Source organism: Molossus molossus, unplaced genomic scaffold (genome assembly GCF_014108415.1).
Source record: "Molossus molossus isolate mMolMol1 unplaced genomic scaffold, mMolMol1.p scaffold_m16_p_17, whole genome shotgun sequence".
NCBI lineage: Eukaryota > Metazoa > Chordata > Mammalia > Chiroptera > Molossidae > Molossus > Molossus molossus.
This window is the reverse complement of record NW_023425352.1, coordinates 266,042-292,991: the sequence shown is the minus strand read 5'-3', so window position 1 is coordinate 292,991 and position 26,950 is coordinate 266,042. Positions and strand designations below refer to the sequence as shown.

At 56.6% G+C, this 26,950-nt stretch overlaps 1 protein-coding gene across 1 annotated transcript in view; it reads right to left on the bottom strand.

Annotated features, from left to right (window-relative positions):
- Nucleotides 1-26,950, bottom strand: part of PLPP4 (phospholipid phosphatase 4) — a 70,239-nt gene that overhangs the window by 9,808 nt on the left and 33,481 nt on the right. Inside the window, exon 5 of the mRNA XM_036265577.1 lies at nucleotides 25,572-25,696. Coding sequence (XP_036121470.1) covers nucleotides 25,572-25,696 — 125 coding nt within the window. The remainder of the gene's footprint in view (nucleotides 1-25,571; nucleotides 25,697-26,950) is intronic.

Here is a 26,950-nt window from a genome sequence, read left to right as displayed (position 1 = left end):
GCTGAGCAAGGCGGCCCTCGGCCCTGGCTACACCTGGGGTCACCTTTACCCGGGAAGCTCTGAAATACCTCTAGCCAGGTCCCAGAGCTCGGCACCGTGCTGGTTTGCGGTGGGCCTTGGCACATGTGCACTTGTGCGTGTACACATGGCGTACATGTGTGTGTGCATGCATGCGTGCGTGTATGTGTATGCACTCTAACAGCATTGGGATTGAGCCGAGACACTCTGTTAAGAGCCCTGGCCGGTGTTCTCAGTGGTTAGAGCATCAAGCCGAGCACCAAAGGGTCACGGGTTCGACTGCCGGTCAAGGGCACATGCCTGGGCTCCAGGTTGATCCCAAGCCCTGCTCAGGGCGTGAGTGGGAGGCAACCAATAGATGTGTCTTTGACATCAATGTTTCTGTCTCTGTCTCTCTCTCCCCTCCCTCCCTTCCACTGTCTCTAAAAAATCAATGGAAAAGATCCTTCGGGGAGGATTAACACCAAGAAAAAGGAAGAAAAATGAACAGAACGAGAAAACGGAGTGGAGGGGTGTGGAGCAGAAGCCCGTGTCCCCCAAGCACAGTGCTCCGCAGACTTTCAGAGTCCGAGCCGCCAACGCCACCCGAGCCCGGGGCACGTGCACCAGATGGACGCGGAAGGAGCTGCGGACACCTCGGAGGTCGAGACCGGGCAGGTGGCCTGAGGCCAGACCCTCGGTCACCGCCTGCCCACCAGCACAGTGATCCTGGCCAGCTCTGGCGGCGGGACTGTGGCTTGCACTCTGCAGAGGACAGCGTGCTCCCGCCCACGCAGGCCCCCCCCACCCCACCCCCAGTGCTGCAGCGTCTGCGTCTGTGAAGAGGAGGTGGACTCAGAGACGCTGTCGAAGGCCACGCTGGACTCCGGGCTCCGGCAGGAGCGGGGCTTCCCCAGCGCCTGTGGCCGCACTGTCACGCAGACCTGAGTCGTCGCTGACCCGGCACAGAGCCCTTCGGGCACCTCCTCTGGCCCGGCCGGCTCCGAGCCTGGTCCTCCCGCTCTTCCCAAGTCCCGAAGGCTGAGGCCCGGCCACCCCGCTGAATTCATGGCTCCCAGTTTTCCTGGCCCCCCTCCGGAGCCTGGGGTGGGACAGGGTGTGCTCCCCGGGGAGCCTTCCAGGGACCACGAGGCTCAGAGTCAGGTGCAACTGGAGGAAAAGAAATAGGAGGATTTTTTTTCTTTAAATCCTCTCCTGAGGATATTTTCCCATTTATCTTCAGGTAGAGGGGGAGGGAGGGAGGGAGAGAAACATTGACGGGAGAGAGACATTGACTGGCTGCCTCCCGCACGACCCAACCAGGGCCGGGGACGAACTGAGGAACATGCCCTTGACCAGAATCGAACCCGAGACTCGGGTCTGCGGGCTGAGGCTCTAACCATTGAGCAAACAACCAGAGCAAAACCGGAGGCTTTTTATTTATTTTTTATTTTATTTTTTATCTTCACCCGAGGATATTTTTCCATTTTTTTGTACAGATAGAGTGGGAAGGAGAGAGAGGAAGAGAGAGAGAGAGAAACATCGACGTGAAGGGACACATCGAGTGGCTGCCACCCACACGACCAACCAGGGCCGGGGACAAACTGCAACCGAGGTACGTGCCCTTAGCGGGAACCGAACCCGGGTCTCTCTGGACCGTAGGCCGACGCTCTAACCGCTGAGCCAAACCGGCCAGGGCCGGAGGCTTTTTAAAAGAAATGCTTTTCAACTGCCTTCTCATCTCAAAGAAACACGCCTGGGACACACCGAGGCCCGTGAGACCTGTGCGCTGGGGGGGACAGGAGGTCATCCTGGGCACCGGCTCTCCCTGAAACACCGCCCTGCTCCCTGAAACACCGCCAGGGGAGCCCACTCACCATTCACAGCGGGGGCAGCGTGCCCATCGTCCGGGACGAGGATTCTAATCAGGGTAAATGCACTTACACTTCCCTAACTTTACAAACAACAAAAACGCAGTCCAAACTGCCCCAGCCAGGGCCGAGGGCGGACGCCTCCCTGTCCTGGGGCTCCGCACGCGGGAGGCAGGAGCCCCCACAGGGGCTGCGGGAGGAGCGTGCGGCTCAGCCTGGGGCAGGTCCTCCTGGCTGGAAGCATCGACTGTAAACGTTTACGTGTCCATCTGGCTGCGAGAAGCTGAGCCTCTGTTGGAGCCGCTAAACGGAGCAGATGGAGGAGGACGGTTCCCCGCCTGCTCCCGGCGTGACCGGTGCTCGCCCGGCTGTGTGCTGAGGGCAGCGAAGCCCCACACTCGCTGGTCAGGTCGTGACTGACGTGTGCCCGTGGCCGGGGCTGGCCGCCTGGACGTCCTGAGAGGGGTGACCGACTCCTCTCCGATCGCTCCCTTTGCAAAGAAAGTCTGTCTCCCGAGTGGCCTGGGTTGGCCTTTCCTCCCCACGCGACTCAAACCCGTGGAGGACCTGTGGACACCAAGGAGCAGGAGACTCCGCGGTTTTCACGTTGGCTGATCACAGGGACTGTCCTCAAACGGACCGGTCCTGCCACTGAAACAGAATCATCCTGAGAAGGTCATCCCCACAACGTGCTCATTTCATGATGCTTGACGAGATCGTTTTTTCTTCTCCAGGAGGGAGAAGGGCACCCGAGTGGTCGAATAAACCTTGATCTTGGGGTGTTGTGAGAGAAATGTCGGGCCGTCGCCACAAGACCATGCGAGCCGAGGCCATGGGGCCAGCTGTCGGGAGCCAGGGACCTGGGTTCCCATCTCGGCTCTGTCACTCACCGGGCAATGATCGTCCGCAAGTCGTCATCCCTCTCGGGGCCTCAGTTGCTTTGTAAATGAGAGACGGAGCCTCCAGGGGCCACCACGCCGGGCCCATGGACCGGGCAGATGGTGACCATAAGAAAAGTCACTGGATGCTGGAGTCAACCTTTTTGCAATAGGAAACCCTCTCGGTCTATTTTCTACGGCTCCACCATTGCTAGACACTCAGATTCGAGAAATATTTACTCTCTGAAAAAGCAACGGCTCCCTGATAATAAATGGCCTCGCGTACGCAGCCTCGTGGCTGGGGAGGGGAGCGGGGACTCCCGGCCTGCCGCAGCACCCCTCACCCGCCGCCACACCAGCTGGTGTCTGCCACGTGGAAATCCCGACGTCTATGCAAAATGCTTCCACTTTAAAACATTAACGACAAATAAAAAATTTAATACAGTGCAGACCAAACGAAACGCATCTGTCTTCCGGTGCTAATCAACGGTCCGCTGTTCAAATAAATGACCCTCTAGCCTGAGCCAAAAATGACATGTCGACTCGTCTCTTGTCCACGCCGCAGAGACACCCACCCAGTCTGGGAGGACTGTGTCCAGACCAGCAGCAACAACAGGTCGTTTATCATCATTCTTTGGGGACCACACGACCCATCGGCAGCAGGGCGCTGTGCTGCTGAGGAGCTGGGGTTCCTGAGACAGACCGGCCACGCGGAGCCCTCAGCTCTGCCTCTCACACCGTGTGAGCCCGCCCCCCGGGCCTCAGTTTCCTTATCTGTGCAGCAGGGGGAGCAGCGCGCGCTGTCCTGGGGGTGAGAGTGTGGGAACCGAGACAGCAGCACGAGCTCGGACCTGCGGCCACTCCTGGCGCTGCACGGGCCCCGGTGTGCAGGCCTCCGCGCGGGGAATCTCCACCCTGAAGGGGGGTCTCCCAGGGGCCCTCCTGCCATCGCAGCTCGTCCGTCCGTCCGTATGCAGCTTGTCCGTCCGTCCGTATGCAGCTCGTCTGTCCGTCCGTATGCAGCTTGTCCGTCCGTCCGTATGCAGCTCGTCCGTCCGTCCGTCCGTATGCAGCTCGTCCGTCCGTCCGTCCGTATGCAGCTCGTCCGTCCGTCCGTATGCAGCTCGTCCGTCCGTCCGTCCGTATGCAGCTCGTCCGTCCGTCCGTATGCAGCTCGTCCGTCCGTCCGTCCGTATGCAGCTCGTCCGTCCGTCCGTATGCAGCTGCTGCTGAGAGAGGGTCCTAAAGCCAGGTTCTTGGGCCCTCAGCTCGGGGCGATGGCGCTGGGCCCCCCATCCCTGTGGAGCGCCTGACAACCCAGTTTGGGGAGATGGTACTGGGTCCCCCAACATGCCAGGGGAGAAGAGGAAGGGGGACCTCCAGGGGAAGCAGGAAACCGTCTCTGAGCTGTGGAGAGAGCTCATAACCACCAGACGGCTCCAGAGGTTCTTCCTGTGCAGTTCACGCTTTTCCTGTGGTCCCCCCAAATGTAAGAGCACAGTTAATTTGGGGGTGACCCCGGAGTGGGCAGAGCTCCTAGACAGCCAGCAGAACCATCTCTGGAGGAATTCAACTTCAACCCCGAGGGCACAATACCCCCAGTGAAGCCCTGGGAGAAAGCAGAACACCCAGAGGAAGAGACGTTTAACACGAGCGACTTGGGGTGTCCCCAGGGAAACGTGACTCGCAAGCACCTTCGGTAGCGTACGGCCCGGAGTATGAGACCGTTGTTGGCAACTGGTCTAAGCGCAGTCAGTGGTTCTCAACCTGGGGGTCGAACGACCTTTCACAGGGGTGACCTAAGACGATGGGAAAACACATATTTCCGATGGTCTTAGGAACGGAGACGCCTCCCCTCTATCCGTCTCCAGGCGGGTCCGCCCACAGGCAGATGCGCCCACAGACACCGTGAGGAACTGCGTTACAGGGTCGCGGCATCGGGGAGGCGGAGAACCCCTGCCCTGGGGAACTACAAGGAGGGGAAAGAATGACCGAGGACATGCGTTGTACAAAGATAATGAAGCAGGTTTTTAAACACCAAAGCAGAGTTTCTGTAAATATAAACAGAGCAGTTGAACTTAATGCAATAGATTCGTATGTGAGATAAAACTTAATAGGGAATTAGAACTGGAAGACAGACAGACAGACACGGAAATCCTGAAGGGGGTAAGTGAACGGATAATGTGGTGAGAATCTAAAACGGTCTCCCTGGAGCTTCAAATCACAGGAGAAAATAACAGAAACAAATGGCAAAGCAGCATCATTCAGACAGCGGCCAAGGAGGTCTCAGGACACACCCGAGGTACCAGCCCAGTGGATCTCAGGCCGCAGGGACCCGCCCAGACCCGGAGCCCAGAAACTCCCGCACGAGAGAAATGTGCCTGCGGAGGGAGGGAGGCAGAACCAGCGGCACTGAGACAGGCCGCCGGCCTCGAATCCCCCCGCTCACCCCCGAGAAGAGCAACGTAATATCGTCCGGTCCAGGGAGACAGCAACTGTCACATTAGAGCCCCAAATGCAATAAAAGCTGCCTCCCCAGACGAGGTCAACCAAGAACATTCAGAAGCATCAAGGGCACTTACACAGAAGCAGATGCAAGAAGCAAATGGAAAGGTCATGGTTTAGGCGGGCGGAGAGGCCGGGGTGACAAGGCACACGCGAGGGACAGCCTCAGGGTCGCTGGGCACAGGTCGGAGGTGTTGTTGGGGGCGGGGCAGAAAGAGGAAGAATCAGGGTACAATTAAAACACTAAACAAAGTAAATGTACCAGACGAGTTTGATCAGAGCTAATGCATTTCATGGCTTTCTATTGCTCAGAACAAAAAAGATACTAACTCGCCCGGCTGGTGTGGCTCAGCGGATTGAGCGTCGCTCATGGACTGAGGGGTCCCGGTTCGATTCCCCGTCAGGACATATGCCCGGGTTGTGGGCTCGGTCCCCAGTGGGGGACGTGCAGGAGGCAGCCGATCGGTGTTTCTCACATTGATGTTTCATCTCTCTCTCCCTAGAAATTCAATAAAAACATTTTTTTTTAAAAAAGATATAACTTTATGTCCAACAATTTTAAAACTCACATTCTTTTAAAGCCATGTGGACCACTTACGAAAACTGACCATGTGCTAAGCCTCAGGATCTCAAGATCAAAGGACTGGTCATTTCCACAGGCCACATTCTCTGACCACATTGCAATTAAACTCTAATTCATACACAAATTTAACAGCATGTTAGTGTCCTCTGCAGGTCTTCTAGCCCTCTTTGTACTTCTGTCTGGTTTGCTAACAGTGATTCCAAAATCAGACGAGTGTAGTACAAGAAATGAGCATTATCAACCGGTATCACTCAAAACACAGTTACAAAGTTCTTCAACAGAATATTAGCAACCAAATGTATCACCGAGTAAAAGGGGGAATACATCTTAACTAATGTGGGCTAATTCCGGGTATAACAATGGTTAATGTTTTAAAAGTTGATTACTATAAAGCATTGCATTGACACATTAAAGGGAAAAATACCAACATGCTAGTTGCATAAAAATTTAAAATTCATTCTTAACAAACTAGAAATAGAAGGAACCTGGGCGGGGGGGGGGGACTACCCAAAAGTCATGCTTAATGGTGAAATGTTTAAAGCCTTCTCTTTATACCAACAGTAAGTCATGGATGTTGCTGTCCTCACTCCAAGAACACTGTGTGAGCAATCCTACCTAATGACGTGAGATAAGAGAACTCAATAAAAGGCTTAAAAATTGGAAAGAAAAAATTAAAACTATCATTATTTGTAGGTGATATAATTATCTATGTAGAAAACCCAAATAATCTACAGATAAGGAATTAGAATTACAAGGAGAGTTAGCAAAATTTCTGCATTAAAAAATCGATATACCAGAGTCAACTGCTTTGCTGGACACTAAGAAACAATCAGCTAGGAAATTCAATTTATTTATTTATTGATTGATTGATTGATTGATTGATTCATTCATTCATTCATTCCTCACCCGAGGACATTTTTCCATTTTTTGCACAGATAGAGTGGGAGGGAGAGAGAGGAAGAGAGAGAGAGGGAAACATCGACGTGAAAGGGACACATCGAGTGGCTGCCACCCGCATGACCAACCAGGGCCGGGGACAAACTGCAACCGAGGTACATGCCCTTAGCGGGAACCGAACCCGGGTCTCTCTGGACCGCAGGCCGACGCTCCAACTGCTGAGCCAAGCCGGCCAGGGCTAGGAAATTCAATTTAAAATATAAAACTGACAACAGCGATAAGAATGTCAAGTGCCTACGGGTCACTCTCATACACAACGTGTGAGCCTTCGAAGAGAGAAGCATAAACGACATTAAGACCGAAACAGACAAATCCATCACGCTCTCGACAGGAAGGCAGCGCTCCTGAAGGGAACCCGGGTTCGATAGAAGGCCAGTCAAACCTCAGGAGGGATGTTCATGGAACTTGACCAGCTGGTTCCCAGTGCGGAGGGGGGAACACGAGGCTGAAGGACACGGAGGTGGGGACCACTCAGTACGTCCAGGTGCACAAGGATGACCTCTCCGCACCCCTGACATTAGGTGTGGTCACGTGACTAGCTCTGCCAAGGGGCCAGGAAGAGGGGTTCCCAGGTCCTCTGATCCCCTGTGGGAAACACCCCGAGATGACGGCAGAGCCTCCGTCTGGGCCCCTGAGCGATGACAGTTACAGACAGTTGTACACGTAGCTGAAGCAGAAGCCACGCTTCTTGGTGTTCACCTCTGAGATTTATACTCAAGCACAAACCAACCCACCCTGAGGAATGTGGGGTTTTCCCACCACATCTCAAAGGTCACGACAAGGCGACGGCGATGGAACACGGCGGCCTCGGAGCCGGGATGCGCAGAGACCCACGGATCAGGACAGAGAAACCTTGCGTGACCTGAGAGGGCAGAGGTCGTGTTACAGATCAGTGTCGATCAATAAACAGTGCTGGGACAGACGGGTCTCACACATCACACCCAGAAACCCGTTCCGTGTGGTCACGGGCCTGGAACAGAGAACACGCCGAGGAGAATCAGAAGACAGCCTGGCGGTTGGGAGACATGTCCGTAAAAAGACACAGAAAGTACTGCCCTGGCTGGTTTGGCTCAGCGGTTAGAGCGTCGGCCCGCGGACCAGTGAGTCTCGGGTTTGATTCCGGTCAAGGGCACGGACCTCGGTTGCAGTGTGTCCCTGGCCCTGGTTGGGTCGTGCGGGAGGCTACCAATCGATGTGGCTCTATCACATCGATGTTTCTGTCTCCCCGCCCCCCCATCTGATGATAAGTAGGAAAATATCCTTGGGTGAGGAATAAAGAAAACAAAAAACAAAAAGACACACAAAGTATTATTCTGAAGAAAGGGACCCGTAAAGCCAACTGCATTCAATGCTGAGAACTTGGTTCATGTAACCGCACAGTAAACTCCGGGTGGGATCCTGGTTTGACCCTTTTAAAGGTGCACATAGGCCACCAGGCGACAGCGTCCTCGAGTGGAAACTGTTGCCTGAACTTTCACTTTGACCACAAACACACTCACACACACTCACTCACACTCACAGCCCAGCAGGACATGCACTCAGGAGTTAATGTGGTGACCTGTGGGCAGCTGGAAAATAAAATTCTTTTTAAAAAGTTTACTCTTGCCCGGCCTGTGTGGCCTTGTGGATGGAGCGCCGTCCCAGGGACTGAGAGGTCCCGGTTCAATTGCCGGTCAGGGCACATGCCCCGGCTGCAGGCTCGATCCCCAGTAGGGGCGTCAGGAGGCAGCCGATCAGTGGTTCCATCTCTCTCTCTCTCCCTTCTTTTCTCTCAAAAAAAAAATCAATAAAAACATATTTAAAAATAAAATAAAAAGAATTTTAAAGTTCACTTCTCTGTGTATCCTAACTTTCTCCTGTACACATATACTGCTCTGTCACAATAAGTTACTAAAATAAATAGATAAACAAATAAGTGAAAGAATGAACACCAAATGACGGGAGGCAAATAAACAAAGATGATAGCCCTGGCCAGTTTGGCTCAGCGGTTAGAGCGTCGGCCTGCGGTCCGGAGAGACCCGGGTTCGGTTCCCGCTAAGGGCACGTACCTCGGTTGCAGTTTGTCCCCGGCCCTGGTTGGTCGTGTGGGTGGCAGCCACTCGATGTGTCCCTTTCACGTCGATGTTTCTCTCTCTCTCTCTCTTCCTCTCTCTCCCTCCCATTCTATCTGTACAAAAAATGAAAAAATATCCTCGGGTGAGGATAAAAAAAAACCAAAAAAACAAAACAAAACAAAGATGATAAACAGACCCGCCCAAAGAGGGAGGAGAAGGTTTCACACTCACAACTGACAAAGAGCTAGTAAGCAGACAACCTAATTGAAAACAGGCAAAGTATGAACAGCAGCGTCGTACAAAGAGGAACCCTAAATCCCATCACTCAGGAGATGGTCCCGCTCATTCGTCATCAGGAAGACCCCCCCCCCAGGAGCCACCTCCTGCGATGCCCCCGCGTGCTGGTGGCGGCACCTCCCCGTGTCCACGCCAGGCACGTCCCAGCTGTCGGTTCAGTGAGTGCACCGCACCCGGAGCGCAGACCCCGCCGCGCACGGCCGCCCGGGCTGGACTCACCCAGTGGTGTTAGCACCAGAACGACTTAACCTGTGGTGCGGTCACACCTGGAAAACCAAGCCAACTCCTGTTACATGCGCCAGTAAATGGGAGACTCTCAGAGACAAAGGCGAACAAAAGTCGAAAATTATAAAAATATATTCTGCCTGACTCCATTTGTGTAAAGTTCAAAACCAGGCAAAACTAAGCAAGCTATTATTTAGAAATATATATGTGTATGTGAGTGCGTGTGTGAGTGTGAGGGTGTGTGTGGGTGAGACTACCAAGAAAAACTAACAAGTTTTTATTTTTTTTTATCCTCACCCGAGGACATCTTTTCTATTTTTTGTTCAGATAGAGTGTGGGAGGGAGAGAGAGAGAGAAACATCGACGTGAAAGAGACACGTCGAGTGGTTGCCACCCACACGACCCAACCAGGGCCGGGGACAAACTGCAACCGAGGTACATGCCCTTAGCGGGAACTGAACCCAGGTCTCTCAGGACCGCAGGCCGACGCTCCAACCGCTGAGCCAAACCGGCCAGGGCTAACAAGTTGTTTTTAAAATGCAAAGATAAGGGCTCCCAGGGGAGACAGACCAGTAGGACACGCGGGATTCCCGAGAGTGGAGTTAAATTCCATTTCTTAATCTATTGGTGGCTACACGAAGGTGTTTCCTACAGTTATTATTCAATATTTATTGTTATTATTTAACAGTAATAATATCACATAAGCCACACTGATATGCCTTATGTGTTACTTTGTACACACAGTTCACGCCTAACTGATGGTCCCGCTGAAACCACAGCAGGGGACAGAGGGCGACGGGGCTCGTGAGCAGAAACGCAGCCGGTCGGCAAAGGTTCGCTGTGGCGGGAACCCTTCACCCTTCACCCTTCACCCTTCACCCTTCACCCTTCACCCTTCACCCGGTCGCAGGTTCAGCTCATGTAACAACGGGACAAGTCAAGGCCCCGACCCCGTCCTTCCACTGCGAAAGCTCAGCCCGAAGGCTCCAGGGTCACAGGCGGCCCGCGCACGCCCAGGCCGGGGCGCAGGCCCGAGCCACACACTGGCGAACGCGAGGAACAGAATCTGGTGGTAGCGCGAGCCTCGCAGTACAACCGCGGGGCCTTCAAGTCGCATCTTCCATAACGAGGTGGTTTGTTTAAGCAGAAAACAGCAGAACACTCAAGGGCAGTGAGCTCCAGCCAACACTTCAGCACAGGAGGCGTCCGGCGGCCCTGAGCGGAGTAGACCTGGTTCTCCCCCGCGCTCTCGACTGACTTCTCGGGGCACCAAATCCAAGCCGCTGAGCACTCTGAAAACACGGTTTAGCCGTGAGAGGCGAGGAGCTCAGAGGCTGTGCCGGGAACACGGGACCTGGCCGGCCCCTCTTACGGACCGTCCGCCAGGATGTATGTCAGCCGCGCTCCACTGCTGGTTTATCTAACTATTTAGGGTGAAAAGCAGACCCGCTGTTCCTCCCATTCACCAACACAGGCCTTGGACCGCCGCTGACTGGTGCAGGCTCGGAAGTACGCTGAGCCGGGACGCGGATGATTTAGCTTCTTTGAAAATGATTAGCAAAGAAACAGGGCCCACAAACGTGAACATGAAACAAAACACCTGATTAGTCTTTAAGGAAGGAAACGGCTACTTCCTACCCGATCAGCAAGTGGTCTCAGCACCAGACACTGACAGTGCTGCACCCCGACGGCTGCCAGGCTGTGACCTTAGGGAGCAGACGTCACCCTGAGGGTCTCACCTGCAGAGTGGGATCAAGGGACTGTGTCCTCACAGTGTTTTCCTGACGGTTAAATACGACAACGGAGTCAGCACACAGCCCCGGGCTCGGTGAACTTCTGCCGTCCCTCCTGTTACGGACGGAAGAGTCTGCACTGTCGGACGTCCTGCCCGTGAAGTCTGAACACGCTCAGCGTCCGCAGACAGGTGCTTGCCGGACAGTGCCTGCGTCCACCCCCATGATCTCGACATGAGAACGAGAACCGTTCCTCCAGGACACCGACAGCCCGTCCCCAGGTGACCCAACACCACTGTCAGGGACTTCACAGGCGCACGGACAACAGAAGCCTGGTGCCAGGCAAATTCCCTGAGTTGTTTTTAAAAATAAAAGGCTTAAAGAAGAAATTGGAATTATGGACCTTCGAGACTGAAACGTCTACCATGAGTCCCCGGCAACATGCACAGACGGGGTGTGTGATCCGAGGGCGCTCACCATTCTCCCAAACCGGAGGTGGGGCAGGGGAGGGGGGGTCAGGCACGAAGCCGCTGGTCTGCAGCTTGGTCTCAAGCTGCACAGAGCTGACCACACTCCAGGAAGAACCCTCCTCCACTGTCCCGACACCTGACGAGACCGGAATTCCTGGTGCACAGACGCTGTGGTACTCACCCGAGTGACCTCGACACTCAATCCAGGGCCTGGGACCCAGGATGCGAGCGACAGATGTCTGCGGGCGGATGAGCCGCCACCTGCTCAAGGTCACTGCTGAAGTGACAGATACTCAGAATCACATTCATCCGTGCACGGGTGCCAATCACCGCCCCGAGAGCCAGCTCCCCGCCAGGCCCTTTCGCCTGGGTGGGCTTTGACCTTGGGGAGACGTCCACCACCTCCACACCTGAGCGCCTGGATGGTGGGGCGACCGGTGCCGGCAGCTCCGCAGTGCTGGCCGCCGACCGGGTAACCGCACCAGGAGCCTTGGGCTGGTTCTGCCCACACTGCTCTGGCTGATTTGGATGAAAGAGACTGAAAGCCAGGTCCCCAGTCAAGTCAAAGACCTTTTCCTCTGAGCAGTTTCACGGGCCCGGACACATGCGAGGAACAGAAAACGTGACTCAAACACTTGAGAAAGCAGCTGCAGCCGGCTCCCCATTAGGGAGCTTCTCAAAGACGCCTTCCCATCTGTCCTCCCTGCAGCCTGGTTCCCCTGTTCTTCACCGGAGACCAGTGCTTGTGGTCCGGGGTTCACTTCTCCCCGACCTGTGAGTCTCCCTTCCGCCCCCCTTTCCCACGTTCGACACCTTAACTAGCAGCTTCCAGGAGGTCATCAGCACCCCCGGAAGCCCCTGCAGGAGGTCTGGGGCCAGGCTGTGCAGAATGGGCCGCAGAGCCAGCGGCCACGGGTCTGCGGGTGGGTCGGGGTGAGGACCCAGCGGGAAGGGGCTGAGCCTGCTCGGGGTCCTCAGCCCTGTCTCCCACCTCTGTGAGTCTCCGGAAGCCTCAGACCTCGGCAGGGGCTGGAGGTCCAGCTCGCGGAACCCAGGCTGCCCCCAGCGACGGGCAGGCTCATGGACTCCAAGAGGTATTGAAAGTGAATCCACTCAAAACAGCTACACGTCACATTAAATAGTGAGATACATTTTTTTAAATTAATTTTAGAGAGAGAGGAAGGGAGAGGGAGAGAGAGAGAAACCTCGATGAGAGAGAACATTGACTGGCCGCCTCCTGCATGCCCCCCACTGGGGATGGGCCCACAGCCTGGGCATGTGCCCTGACCGGGAATCGAACCAGCAACCTCTTGGTGCAGGGTCGACCCTCAACCACTCAGCCACACCAGCTGGAAGAGAATACGTTTTTATTGAGACTTCAACTAAAAAATTAAAAACATATGTAAATAAATTTATTTTCTCATATTTAAAACAGTATGGGTGCCCTGGCCGGTTTGGCTCAGTGGTTAGAGCATTAGCCTGTGGTCTGGAGAGACCCGGGTTCGGTTCCTGCTAAGGGCACGTACCTCGGTTGCAGTTTGTCCCCGGCCCTGGTTGGGTCGTGTGGGTGGCGACCACTGGATGTGTCCCTTTCACGTCGCTGTTTCTCTCTCTCTCTCTCCCCCCCTCACACTCTATCTGAACAAAATATCAAAAAGTGTCTTCGGGTGAGGATAAAAAACAAACAAACAAAAAACATTATGGGTTATGATTGCAGCTAAACTGATTTTTGGAATAAAGAGTAGGTCCATTCTGATGGTCTCTGGCATTGTTTTGGAAAGTCTCGGCAACACACCACTTTCCCCGAAACACCGAGAGGAAATTTTAGTGGCCGCTCTTCCACTTACCTCAGTGGCACCTCACAGTCTCTGCTCTTCCAGTCGGTCTGGCCTGACGCAGCCCTGCAGGCCTCCTCCTGCGGGTCCTTCCGTCATCCCTGCTCCGTCGGGTCCGGCGGTGAGCTCTGCAGCCTCCCCTGTGCTGACCCCCCGAGACCCCGCCGCCTCCTCGAGAGGGGCTGTCTGTCCTCCACGTGCAGTCTGTCTGTCCGCACTGTCCTGTCACAGGACAGCACCCGACGGTCAGCGAGAGCCGGCACGGCTGAGACCCCACCCGCCGCTGGACGAGGTGCCCGAGGTGCGTCAGTTTCAGGGGTGCTCAGCTCATGACCACAGACTGATCTTAGCTTCCCCTGCAGTCTCATAACTGAGAACCGGATGCAGGGACTTGGTGCTGAGAAGCCCTTGTCGGCCCCTCAGATCCCGCGGACTCTGTCGTCCGTACCAACCGCAGGAGCACGTGTTGCGGGAGCCCCAGAGGCAACGCCGCCTCCAACAGCGTTTCTACCCTGTGCCTGCAGCTCCCGGCACCCAGCTGGCTCCTGGCGAGGACCTGGAGACCGATCACCGAGCTCGGGGGTGGACGCGGTGGGTCATGGATTCAGTCCTTTCAGGGTTTTCTGTTGTTGTTTTTTAAAGAAAAAGCAGCAGCCCCGCGTTAACCCCGTCAGAACGGGCCACCTGGCCCCGACTGCTCTCCTGGGAAAGAGCTCACAAGCATGCGCCGGAGCCCAGACACCACCCAGTTCTGGAGACTTCCCGAAACACCCTCAGGTTGCCGACGACGACGGAAAGAGGTGGACGATGTCAAAACCCTGTGCTCAGTCCGACTCCAACTCTCCACCCGAGAGGAGGGGGCGCGAGCTGCCGGGTCTTGTCCACAGAGTCCGATCCATCACCAGATGAAGAAACTGCGTTTCAGGGATGGCCCAGCGACCAGGCAGCCACACACCTGAGTCTGTTACCGCACAAGCTCGTCAGGGAGAAGAACATGGCAGCCAGGGTTTAGGAAACAGGTGCGAGTCCCAAGGCACACGTGCGTTTTCCCAACCACCACCACCTGGACGTCGGGTGGACCATCCTGCCATGGAGCCGGGGCAGGCAGGTCTCGGGCTCGTGGTTCTGTCGGTTCCTCCCTGCCGCCCTCGCCCCTCAGGGCCCCGCACGGGCTGCAGGCTGCGGACAGACGCCAGGGCCTTAGTCTCCTGTTCCCACCATCGCCGCGGCGGAGACAGCACACAGACCGCCCCCGGGAGGCGGACACCTCCGTCCACACGGTGCCGCCGACACGGAGGAATCTCTGAAGACGTGGGAAAGGAGACCTCACCTTCCCACAATCAGGCGTCCCGTGTCCACACGCCTGGGATGAGAAGGGAGCCCGCGGCGGGTTCGCGGGAGCTGTCAGCGCGTGAAACGCTCTCAGCAGTTAATTAGCCCTGAGGAATGAGACACGGGCTGCTGATGAGCGGGGAGCGCACTGGACAAAGTCACTTTCCCTTGAGGTTTTCACGGTTCCCAGGGTTGGGTCAAGACACTCCAATAACCTCCTTTCCTGGGGCAGGCGGCCACGCGGGTGTTCTTCAAGCCCCGTCCCTCATAATAGACCGGAGGAGGCCCCCAACAGCGGCCCCCGGGCGCCTCGGTTTTAATGGAACCACGCTCACCGCACCCAGAGGTCCGCTCGGCATCCCCAGCCGTCACCTCCACGAACCACGTTCTCACTGAGAGAACTGACGTTACTTCGCTCTTCGGTTTTCCCACCAGCCAGTGGGCCTGCGATGGAGGACGGGGCAGCTACCGGCCTTCAGCCCCACCGCCCGGGTCGGGCTGCGCCGGGCAGCGTGGGTCTGGGCGAGCCGGCTGACGCTGGCTGACCCCATGGTGGGCACCCTGCCCCTGAGCTTCCTAGGTGTGGGTGTGACGGTGACCAAGGTTCTCGGCCTCCCCGCGTCCGAGCCTGAGCCCGGCGGGCAGAGCGGCGTGCGGAGCTCATTCACGCGGCCACGGCCGGGCCGGCTCGGGGGAGGGCCCTGACGCACACCCCGTTTCCAAGACTGATCGGAACGGCATGAGCAAGCCGTCACTGTCAAAATGTTTTTCTCAACTTTTTACTTTTGCTTTGAAAAACTGGAAGACATGGCGTTTCCGAAGTATCTAGATCTGTGCTTAGAATCAAATGAATATGGTGGGAACCGGCACGAGGGGATGTGTCGACTGGATACACACACGACTCTCATGCCAAACACGCGCCAGGAAGGAAATGGTTAAGAACGTAACAATCACACACACCTCTCCTCTGGGACGTGCACCCGAGTGATACACTGACAGCCTGCTGTTTCCCGAGTTAGAAACAAACACATTCAAACAGACACCTGCCTATTCGGGTAAACAGATACCTGTCTGATCAGATACGTGTCTATCTGACAGATTCTCATTCTTGTTCTCCATCATCTGCCAAAGGGGACAGAGACCAGACCTTTCCGATCTTCCCTGGAGTCACAGTTCAGGGGGGATGGCACTAAATTATCTCATTTATTTCCACGCACATCTTGGAAGGCGGAACTCCTGTTTACAGAGGAGTAAACGGAGGTACAAAGTCACGAAGCGACCTGCCCAAGGTCACGTTGTTCCTAAGGAACTGAGCCAGGCCAATCGGAAGTCCGCCTGAGCCTGCAAACTACTCTACTCTCCCTGCCGTATCAGTGCAGAAATGTTCTCCGATGTGTGATAATGTGATTCTGTAGCGCAGTCCAATGGTTACAAAAGCAAATGTATCACACTAAGCCCCAGGTTAAGTCTTGAAATGGCATCTTCGTTGTGAACCTACGAGAAAGAAGACACGCATGGTGCTCACGGCAGGTGGAGCAGAAACCCACTAGCCGTGACACGACCCACTCTGGTCCCCCCTCCGCACCCCGGGAGGGGCAGCGTGCTGGGCTTCTTCCCATCAGGAGTGTGCTCACCTCCCTGCCCTGGTCTGGGCCCACGTGTCCTGCAGAAGCAATGGTTCCAGACACCTCTGATGCCGCAGGGGACACCCCTCGATTACTATATATCATGCAATTAAATGGCCATTTGTATATATCTGTGTAATGCCCACTGCTGCCCATCAGAGCTGCCAGAATGTGTTCAGAAGATGCTCAGCCCGAGGGTGACTGGCCGACAAGCGAGGCCTACTGTCTGCTCGTCATGCCCTGGGCCCCTCCTCACTGGCACAGAGCACTGCCCGGCTCTCGGGGGCCCTGCCCGGTCAGCTCTGCCTGACGCGCACGTCTCTCTCCCCGTTGGGGGCTGTCGCAGCTCTGGGGAGAGGGCTGTGACCCTGCCTCAAGTCCCCCGTCCCCAGCCCCAAGCAGGCTCCCAGACAGAAAGGACCCCAATCCCGGGGTCTGTCTAGTCGTAGCTGGCGGGGGAGGGGATCCCGCCTGCACCCAGGTGCCTGGGCAGGGCGCGGGCTTCGGACCTGGCAGCCCTTTTAGTTCTGCACTTCCAGCCAAGGCCGTCTGTGCTCCGGTGGGTAATGTTAAAGCCCCTCGTCCAGCTGATGGAACGGAGGCTGAAAGAGACCACGGAATCCCACGTGTCCAGGGGGTCGGGAAACCCAATCCCAACCACGTCCCTCCTCTTCGAAGAGGAAGGAGAAGTCAGGGCGGCCGGGTCTCCCCGACCTGACACTGAGCCCGCAGGAGAGCCGAGCGTACTGCCCTCCACAAAGCGAGGTGCTCTCAGAACTCGGCCCGACGGCGAATTCGGGTCCTGACCGCACATGTACAGCCTAAACGTGGCTTCAGTTACGTCTTTATCCGATGACGCTAACGAATCAATAGCGCAATCAGTATCGGGGGAAGGCGCCAAGAACGGGTCACTCGCTGTGCTGGGCACCCCGAGTCCTGGGAGCAGCCACTGTTCCTGTCCTCACGGAGCCAAGGACCAAGGCAGAGCAGACAGAGAAGCGAGGAAACGTGTCGAGACGACTCCAGACTCGGCCAGGCGCCATGAGAGCCACTCGGGACGGCTCCTCGGATGAGGCCACGTTCAGGCGAAAGCTCGAGGTGTGAGCAGGATGCGCCGTGGCGGTGTATCAGTCTGCGTGAGCAGGACGCGCCCAACGGGCCCAGTCACGGCGTGTACTAGGATGACCCCAGGGGACACCAGCGGGAAAGTGAGGGGGACAGGAAGCAGGTGACACCGTGCCGCTCACCGTGCCGCTGCAGAGCTCAGGGCTGCTGGGGGGCTCAGGGAGAGAGCACAGGGCACAGCTCAGACCTGCCCCGGAGGGCGTGGGGCCTCTGCACCCCAACCCACCCACTACTGGCTGACGGATGCCGGAGGAGCAGAGAGGGCTCCCCCAGAAGCCCTCAGGTGCTGCCCAGTGGAACTGGGCACCAGCCCAGCACAGGGGCCGACAGGACGTGTGACATCTGGGAGCCGGGGGAGTTCAAAGGCCGAGGAAGGAAGGAGGAAGAGCGTCCCCTGCTGAGAGCCGTCAGGAACGGGCTCTGAAATCAGTCGGTTCTGAAGGCAGATGATCTGGGTGGTGCGGCTGTGTGATCTCGGGCAGATCATCCTCCCTCTGACCCTCCGTTTCCTCGCCCGGACCAGAGGACTAATCACAGTGCTGACCTCAGAGTATGATGAGGATTAAACAGGGAAAATCCTTCAAAGCCGCGAACACAGACCGCGACAGTTTCCGTGTTCAGCAGGTGCCAGCCGTCTTCTGCACGATCATCGGAAAGACAGGGCGACTGCAACGGTGGCAGCAAGAGGGAGGGGGAGCAGGACAGGAGGCTGGCGGGGCAGCAGGGTCAACGCACCCCAGGCTAGGAGACTGTGCTAAGGCTGCTGGGGGCCCTGCCCGGAGCTGGGGAGCAGTGGCAGCACCTCCCGCACGTGAGCCCCTTCCAAGGCCGGGCAGGCTTCCCCGCGTCTGTGTGCCCGGTGCCAAGTCCACGCTGGCACCCGCGGATGGTGCTGTTTGGCACTAATCAGCCGACTCCAGGGGCGGATGGGAGGAAAGCAGCGTTGGTCTGGCTCATCCAGAGCGCACACCAGCGTGGCCATGGATGAACCGTCCTTCCGCCTCCCTCCGCGAACTTCACTTCCTAATTAAGTTGGCTGCAGCCAACATCAGGATGACTCCGCGTTTCCCACAGATGCCGACGGAGGGGGAGGGCAGCCCCGCCCGCTGGGAGCCTGGATGGAACGGTTGCTGTGGAGACCCCGCGGGAACGACTTATGTATATTTATGAGTTCTACCCAGAAGGAGAAGAAAGCACACTGGTGTCTGAGGTTGTGTGCCCTGGATACAAATCAGAGACGACGAAGGGACGGCCTGGTGGTCCTGAGCCCAAAAGCGACGTTTCCATGGCAGCCCAGCTGGGGATGGGCACCCACCTCGGGTCGGCACCCACCTCGGGACGGCACCCACCTCGGGTCGGCACCGACCTCGGGTCGGCACCCACCTCGGGTCGGCACCCACCTCGGGAGAGCACCCACCTCGGGAGAGCACCCACCTCGGGAGAGCACCCACCTCGGGTCGGCACCCACCTCGGGTCGGCACCCACCTCGGGACAGGCAGTGCTCTGTGTAACACTGCTGCTCATGACTGACTGACTGACCTGTTGCTCTCCTTCCTTCCCCCACAGACCCATCCATTAACCTACCCATGTCCCCAGAGACGCCTATTACAGGGACACGTGGTCATCTGAATTTTTATTCTTCGAACACATGTAATATCGTGAATCATCTTTGGGTCCAAACTGGGAGACTGAGTTCAAACCCCATGGTCTGGAGCACGTACGAGGAGCACAGACAGCTGTCTGCCCAGCTGTGCTTACGAGGTGAGTGACGGCGTCACCAGGCCGAGGGAAAGACTGTCGTGAAGATGTTCCAGGTTCTTGGGCTCCTGGGCCTTGCGTCCACGTGAGGTCCTTACACAAACTGGGAAGAGGGGAAATGATGAACAGAGGGCCTCTCATGCTGACAAAAGGGTCCAAATGTCGAGAATCCGTAACCGTCATAAGTGTGGACGTGCCCATCAACAGAGTGAAGGACAAGCCAGCGACACCAAGGGAGAAACAGACAAACCTATGGTCACAGCGGAATGACGAACCGTCCTCTCACCGACTGACAGAACAGCGAGACAAAGCGAAGGGAAGCAAGGGTCCGATCCCTGAACTGCACCCTCGTAACTCTGCCGACTCGCTGAACACCACCTGCACGGAACGCGTTTTCAGGTCCGCACGGACGGGCCGAGAGACGAGCCGCACACGCCTCCAGGCCGACGTTCCGTCCAGTGCGTTCTGTATCCACAATAAAAGTAAGTTTAAAATTTATAACGTTAGGATAGCTAGACAAGTCTTAAATGTTCGAAATGTAAAAAATAGCCCATGGATCAAAGAAGAAATCATGAGGAATGTTAGGAATATTCTGAACACGGTAACAAGGAAACACAATGTATCAAACATTGCAGGTACAGCCAAAGCAGGGTTCACGGACAATTCATAGCTTTCAGTGCTGACATGAGAAAGAAAAAGGGACTTTCATTTTTATTTTTTATTTTTTTGGCAGGTGCCCCCAGCGGGAACCAAACCCGGTCTCTCTCGTCCACAGGCCCACGCTCCAACCGCTGAGCCAAACTGGCCGGGGCGGAAAAGGGACTTTCAAAAAACTATGACTTAAATTTCCCACTGAGGCTAGAAAATTATGAGCAAAGTAAATGCAAAATAGAAACAAGGACATAGCAAAGAGCCAAAATCAATGAAGCAGAAAAGAGACAAAAAAGTAGAGAACATTTTAAAAAGGTTGTTTTTTTTTTTTTTAAAAAAAAGATTAGTAAAATTGATAAACCACAACAAAAAATAATTTTTAAAAATACACATTACTATAACAGGAGGAAGGATTATCACTACTGATCTTACAGACATGAAAAAGTCTGCATGGGAGCATTATAAACAACTTTATCCTCATCAGTTCAACAACTTAGATGAAACGCAAACCCAGTGTCAAGGGGCAGATGACCAGGCCTTCCCAAGGGGATCCTGCATGAGAACGGCGGAGGGGAGCCACGCAGACCCACTCCCAAGTAAAACTGGGAAAATATGTGTAAAAGAAATTTTTTCAAGTCTCTGGAAATGGTCCTAAGAGCACATGGCAAATGAAAAACCATTTATTCGAGAAAATACACTAAAAGTCAGGAAGAACAGTGAGAGTCCGTCCAGGCCAGCGTGAGGGAAACTCCGCTGCAGGTGGGGGCTCCCTCCCCCAGCTCCTGGCCTGGAACAAGGCGTCTTCTCACCCCAAGAAGACCAGAGGCTACTGTGTCCCCACCAGTGCCCAAGCCCTGAGGCCTGGGTGTCATCCCGAGAGAACCTGCCACTGTTCCTGACCCAGCTCCAGACCCGTCATTGACAAACGGCCGCGAGGAAAACGGAACAAAGGGGGACTCGGACCACCTGACCCCACCACAAAGCTGCAGCACACAACCCAGCCGGTCCCGGCATCCGGACCCGCACACAGACCAATGACCAGTTACAGAGGGAGGGGACAGACCAGCGCGCCGACAGCCTGTCCATTTTTGCAGAAACCCCAAAGTTATTTGAAAGTGAAAGCAAAGTCTTCTCAATAAACGACTCATCAATACAGAAACATGACTCATCAAACTCCACCTCACACCATGAACAAAAGTCAGCTTGAGGAAAGCCCACAGGCAGAACGATACCCACAGAGGTTCTGAAGAAAGCGACAGACGCCTGCAGCCATCGAGTGGACCCGAGGTGGGGAGAGGGCTCCAGGGGTCCAGGGAAAGGGAGCAAGACCGAGGTGAGGAGCCGGCCGGCGTCTCTCAAATGCGCTGACGAGAACGCTGCACAGAAATGGTTTCAGCCTAGACGTCTGCACCCAGCGACAGAGCAGACACTCCCGACGTGAACACCCCACAGCCCGTCTGCACCCTCCTGGGAGGACAGAAGAAGGCGTCTCTCTCCCGGGGGCCCTGACGCTGTCCGGAACCCTCAGCGCCCTGGGCCAGGGCCCTGTGCAGAGCACCTGGTCCCGTCCTTTCCCTACAGAGGACGTCGGACCCCCCCCCCCCGCCCCGACACACCTCAAGGGACAGCCCAGCACCTACAAAACATAAGAACTCCAGTTTGTCATTTAAAACTGTGTCCCACAAGCTCTGATGATCCCCTGCCTGCCTCCTCCACACTGCGGCGGAGTCTGCAAACGAGGCATCGTGCACCATGCGACTTCGCCAGCCTTGCTTTGGAATCGCTCTTCGGCCCTGGCCGGTGCGGCTCAGCGGTTAGAGCGTCGGCCTGCGGACCAGTCACAGGTTCGGTTCTGATCAAGGACCTCGGTTGCAGTTCAGTCCTGGCCCTGGTCGGGTCATGCAGGAGGCAACCAGTCCATGCGTCCCTCTCACATCGATGTTTCTCTGTCTCTCTCCCTCCGTCCTCCCCAGTTTCTCTGAAGATAAAAATGGAAAAATATCCTCAGGTGAGCATTAAAAAAATAATAATTGCTTTTCATTTTGTTTATTAGAGCAGTTTGGGGGTCACGGAGAAACTGAGAAGGTAGAGAGATGGTCTGTACACCTTCTGCCCACACATGCACAGACGCCTGTTATCAACACCCCACGAGCATCCATCACAGCTGAGGAACCCTCACGGACACCGTGATCACCCACAGGCCCAGCTCATCTAGGGCTCACCCTGGGGGGGACATTCCACGGGAACTGGAGCAGGACAGTCTCCACTGTTACCGGGCCACACGGAGGAGTCTCCTGCCCTAAGAACCCCCTGTGCTCCCCGTGCACCCCCACGCCCGTGTCTTCTGCAACTGTGGCATTAGAGGGAAAACATCCCTAGACAACGTGTAACAAATGGGCATTTCTCGGTGCTAATAAAACCTTATTTACAAAACAAGCAGCCACGGATCTGGCCCACGTGGTGTCAGACGACCTGTGGACAACAGTGTGATTCCCACCATCTTACAGGAAAGCTGTTCTCAGTGGCTTGACCAGTGCTAATGATTTTTCTCTGTTTTCCTCTGGACTCCATCCTCTCTCTGGAGGGGGATCGATACACAGTCAACAGCTGAGAGTGAACCACGTGAGAGACTAGACTCCCTTTGCATGTCCTGCTTTAAAGCTACATCCGCTTTCTCCACCTCAAGTCCCCGGCTTCCCGAACACCGTCGGAAGGAGGGCCCTCTCTCTGAGGTCCTGGTCTGCTCCCCATCAAGGTGGCCGGGGCTTCCGGCGGAGCAAGTCCAACGAGGCCACCACGGGGCTGTCTGTGGCCCGTCTGCCACGTGACCACTCCGGGGAGCGCAGCCCCACTTCTCACGGCGGATCGAGAACGGCATCTTGTTTAAAGAACAAACCAATGCTGTTCTCACGTTCAGAGGACACCAGCCTCCGGGGTGGCGCGTGGACACGGCACCTTCCGGCCTCCAGCTATCGGCAAACAGAGCGAAAGCCGTGTCTTCCCAACGGGAACTCGTCTCATCGGACTCGCCCCGAACACCATGGCCACTCGCTCAACTCCGTCCTCCAAAATGAACTGACTGAAGGGTGAAAATTTATCAAAGTGGGAGTCCCCTGAGGACCCCCGCGAGGTCCACCACCTCCCCCAGGGGACAGTCACACCGACCATGCAGCGTCCGACTAGCTCCGTGCGAACCCGAGAGTGCTCCCTGCGCGGTCATCACTGGTCTGTCATTAAAAAAAAGACAGACAGCAGATGGAAACACCACCATCAAAGCCTAGAGTGTAGGTAGGACACCGTGTCTGCCAAGTGTTAACAATTTAAAACATTTTAATTTGTTTATTTTTAATCCTCACCCGAGGATATTTTTCCATTGATTTTTAGATGGTGGAGGGAGGGAGGGAGGGAGAGAGAAACATCCACGTGAGAGAGACACATCAGCTGGTTGCCTCCTGCACAACCCCAACCAGGGCCGGGGATCGGACCTGCAACTGAGGTGCGTGCCCTTGACTAGGAATCGAACCCGAGACCCTTCAGCCTGAGGGCTGACGCTCTACCTGCTGAGCCAAATGACAGGAACAATTTGTAGCATCTCAAGTAGCATCTTAAGCACAAGGTAAGAGCCTTTGTCAGAAAGTGTGTCCCAGAACGGACGGGCATCGGCCTGACAGGCAGCCCGGTCAGACGAAGAGACTGACCCACGAGGAAGACGGGGTCTGAAATAAGCCCTCTGGGGCCTGCCCTCGAATCTCCGCGTCCAGCAGTCCCCCCGAGAGCGATTTGCCCCCCAAGTTCAAGCTGAGCTGTGCTGCGTCCTTTGCCAGCCATGCGGAAGCCAGGACTAAGGTGTCCCCATAGGGTTTCACTTCAAACCACTTTTAATTGAGAGAGAGAACCATCGATGTGAGAGAGAAACATCCGTCGGCTGCCTCCTGCACGGCCCCTGCCAGGGACCAAGCCCGAAACCCGGGCACGTGCCCTGACTGGGGATCGAACTGGCGACCTTTCCGTGCCCGACGACGCCCAGCCGAGCCACGTTGGCCAGGGCTCCTAGAGCTCAGCACCGAGTCTGGGGGGACAGCAGGTGCCCTAGAACAACAGGGACCCCGAGTGACCCCGAGGACAGAGACGGACAGCTGGTGGGAGCTGAGCCCAGGGGGTGCTCTTCCCGGGACCGCTCACAATGCCAACGCAGGCACAGGGGGACAGAGATTCCGTCTCCGGCATCTTTTGGGGCCACCTCTCAACCGTCGACGGTTTTCAACAAACGAGGAGAAAGTGAGTTATGTATTGAAACGAACACGCACTATAAATACTTCCTTGTATTTAATCACCAAAAGCCCCAAGATGCTGTCCTGTTAGAGGCTGCGTGGGCGTCAGTCCAGTGTCCTTGGAGCTCAGAGCCTGGCTGAGCCTCGTGTCCTTGTGTGTACAGTGGGGACAAGGTGGCCGGGTCAGGCTGCTGTGCAGGTTGACACACGTCGCTTGGGGGCCTGGCACCTGAATCTTGTGACAAGCCCTGGTCCCCAACGGCTTGGGGCAAACCGTCCACTTGGCAGGAAAGGGCCTACAAAATCCCTCGGCCCAGCCACTACCATCCATTAGGTACGGAGGACAAAACGGTCAGGGAACAGGCCACATGTACAAATGACCTGTCTCTGGGGATCAGGGCTTCAGTCATGAGAGCAGCCTGTCCTCCCCCAAGCGGTCACCTGTGGCTCTGGGTCTTCTGACTCCCAGAATCATCAACGTAAATGCCGTCTGCACAGCCCGCGGACGCCCAGGACGTGCACTGAGTCTTATTTACCTGAGTCCCCAGCCCGGCCCAGTGCCTGGCACCAAAGTCCTTCAGAAACACTGACGGAAGGAACGAGCAGGGTCCTCCGGGAACCTCGGCTCTGGTCACAGTAACAGGGATGACCGCTGTCCACGGGGCACTACACGAAGTACTTCGCACACACTGAGGGGACTAGACAAGGGGATGCACCTGCCCATGTGGGTTTGGCCGACACTCCAGAAATGCCGGTGATGGTCATCACCTGTTCCAACCCTCACCCCAGCCAGGAGCGGAGGTGTCGCTGTCCCCGCTGCCCAGCAGGAATGGAGGTGCAGAGGGTCAAGTCACAGGGTTCACACCTCGGAGACCTGCTCTCTCCACCACCCCACACTGCAGCTAACTCACAGTATTTAGTGTGGCCTCACAGCTGGTCCCAGGTTGGATGTTCGTAATCTGACTGTACATATAAACTGTGTGCATGTATGTATGTATACATGTAACTGGTACACACACACACACACGTGCACACATGCATGCACATAGGAACACATGCACACACGTATGCATACATACACACATGCACACGCACGCCGAGCACCGTCTCTGAAGGAGCAACGAGAGCGAACACGGACGGAGAGGCAGGAGGTCCCTGTGAGCAGGGCTCTGTGCTCGCTCAGTTCCTGGTCTCTGACCAGGCAGGTGTCTGACGAGCCGCAGAAGCAGCACATCCGATGCTCTGTCAAGGCCAGAGCCTCGGCCACAGGCTTTTCCCTCCAGCTGAAGACCCTGTTTGTCAGTGAACCCCCGCACGAAGAAAGATGAGCTGGGGCAGCCAGGCCCCGACACCTCCCCACTGCCTGGCCACCCAGCGCGAGCCCAGGAGGCCAGCGGAACTTACAGGAGGAGTGGATGCTGGGGAAGCTTTTGCGGCCCTCGGACACCAGGTCGGGGTCCCCCGTGCACTGCATCTCCGAGTTCATCACCCCATCTGGAAAGCAGCGGTAAAAGAAATCGGGACGAGGTCTACAAAAGACACCACGGACACGGTCATGTAGACGCTGCCATGACCGCCGAGCCCGAGCTGCCCGCCCGCGGCCCCTGCTCCCGCCCCCAACACCGAGCTCGCCCCGGGGTCCCGACACGAGGGTCTCGGACAAGGTCGACTTCAGGTCGGAGACACTGAGCTGGGAACCCGCCCCGCCACCCGCTAGTGCGCTGACCGCGGGGACCTGTTTCCTCATCTGCAAGGGGGGGTCGGCACCTACAGAGGTGAGGTCTGAGGGTGGACGGCTGGCATGAGGGCCCTGAGCTCGGCCTGGTGGAGTCCAGGCCCTGCCGTTCGGGGTCTGCGTGCAGCGGCCAGGACTCCAGGCGGCTCAGGTCCCCTGGTCGTGACTGTGGCCAGCGCCCGTCCTCAGGGAGCAGGTCTCAGCTACCCTCACCGAGAGGACCCGACGCCCCGCTCCATGCGCTGAGCACATGGTCACCCGGTGCTGTGGGGGGCACTTGGGGGGCACTCGAGGGGCGTGGGGCCAGCCTGCTGCCGCAGTCCGGCCACCTTGAGGACTGGGGACCGGACACGGTGCTGAGCACCCCACACGTGCCCCGGGGCACACCTGGGCCTGCGTTCACTCCACAGGTCCCAAAAGGAAGGCTTCAAAGTCACAGCCCTGCCAAGGTCACACAAGGTCACACAGCCAGTGAGGGGCAAAGACCAGCTCTGAGCCCCGCAGTGGGGTCCTCGCACCCACACACTGCGCCCGTACTCTGTGCCTCGCTCGAGTGAGGACTTCCACACGTGCCCACTGCGGGCCAGGACCCGCAGGGCTGGGGGCACAGGGCCCCTGTTCTGCCCAAACTGGTCCCAGTTCACACACCGACCACTGGTCCCCAGCTCTGGGATCAAGGTGCTAAAATAACCAGTATCTATAACGTCGACAATCAATGTGAGCAATCTATCAGAGATGCAAGTGTGATGTCCACCTACTGAACCGAAATCTCAGAGCAGACAGGCCTGAGGATCGGCCTCTCGTCTGGGCCGCAGCCCCCTACGCCGGCCCTGCCGGAGGACACGGAGCCCCGGTCACGGCTGACGGTTCCGATGCCTCCTCTGCTCTGGGGCCTGGCCCGCACCCTGCCCCCACGTCGCACCCAGTTCATGCTGAGGTTCCGAGGGGAGGTGACCTGGCCCGTCAGCTCTCGAGTCAGGCCTGAGACCAGCAGAGACCAGCTCCCCCCGAGCCGTCGGGGAGAAGGGGAGAAATCATTTCCCCGGAA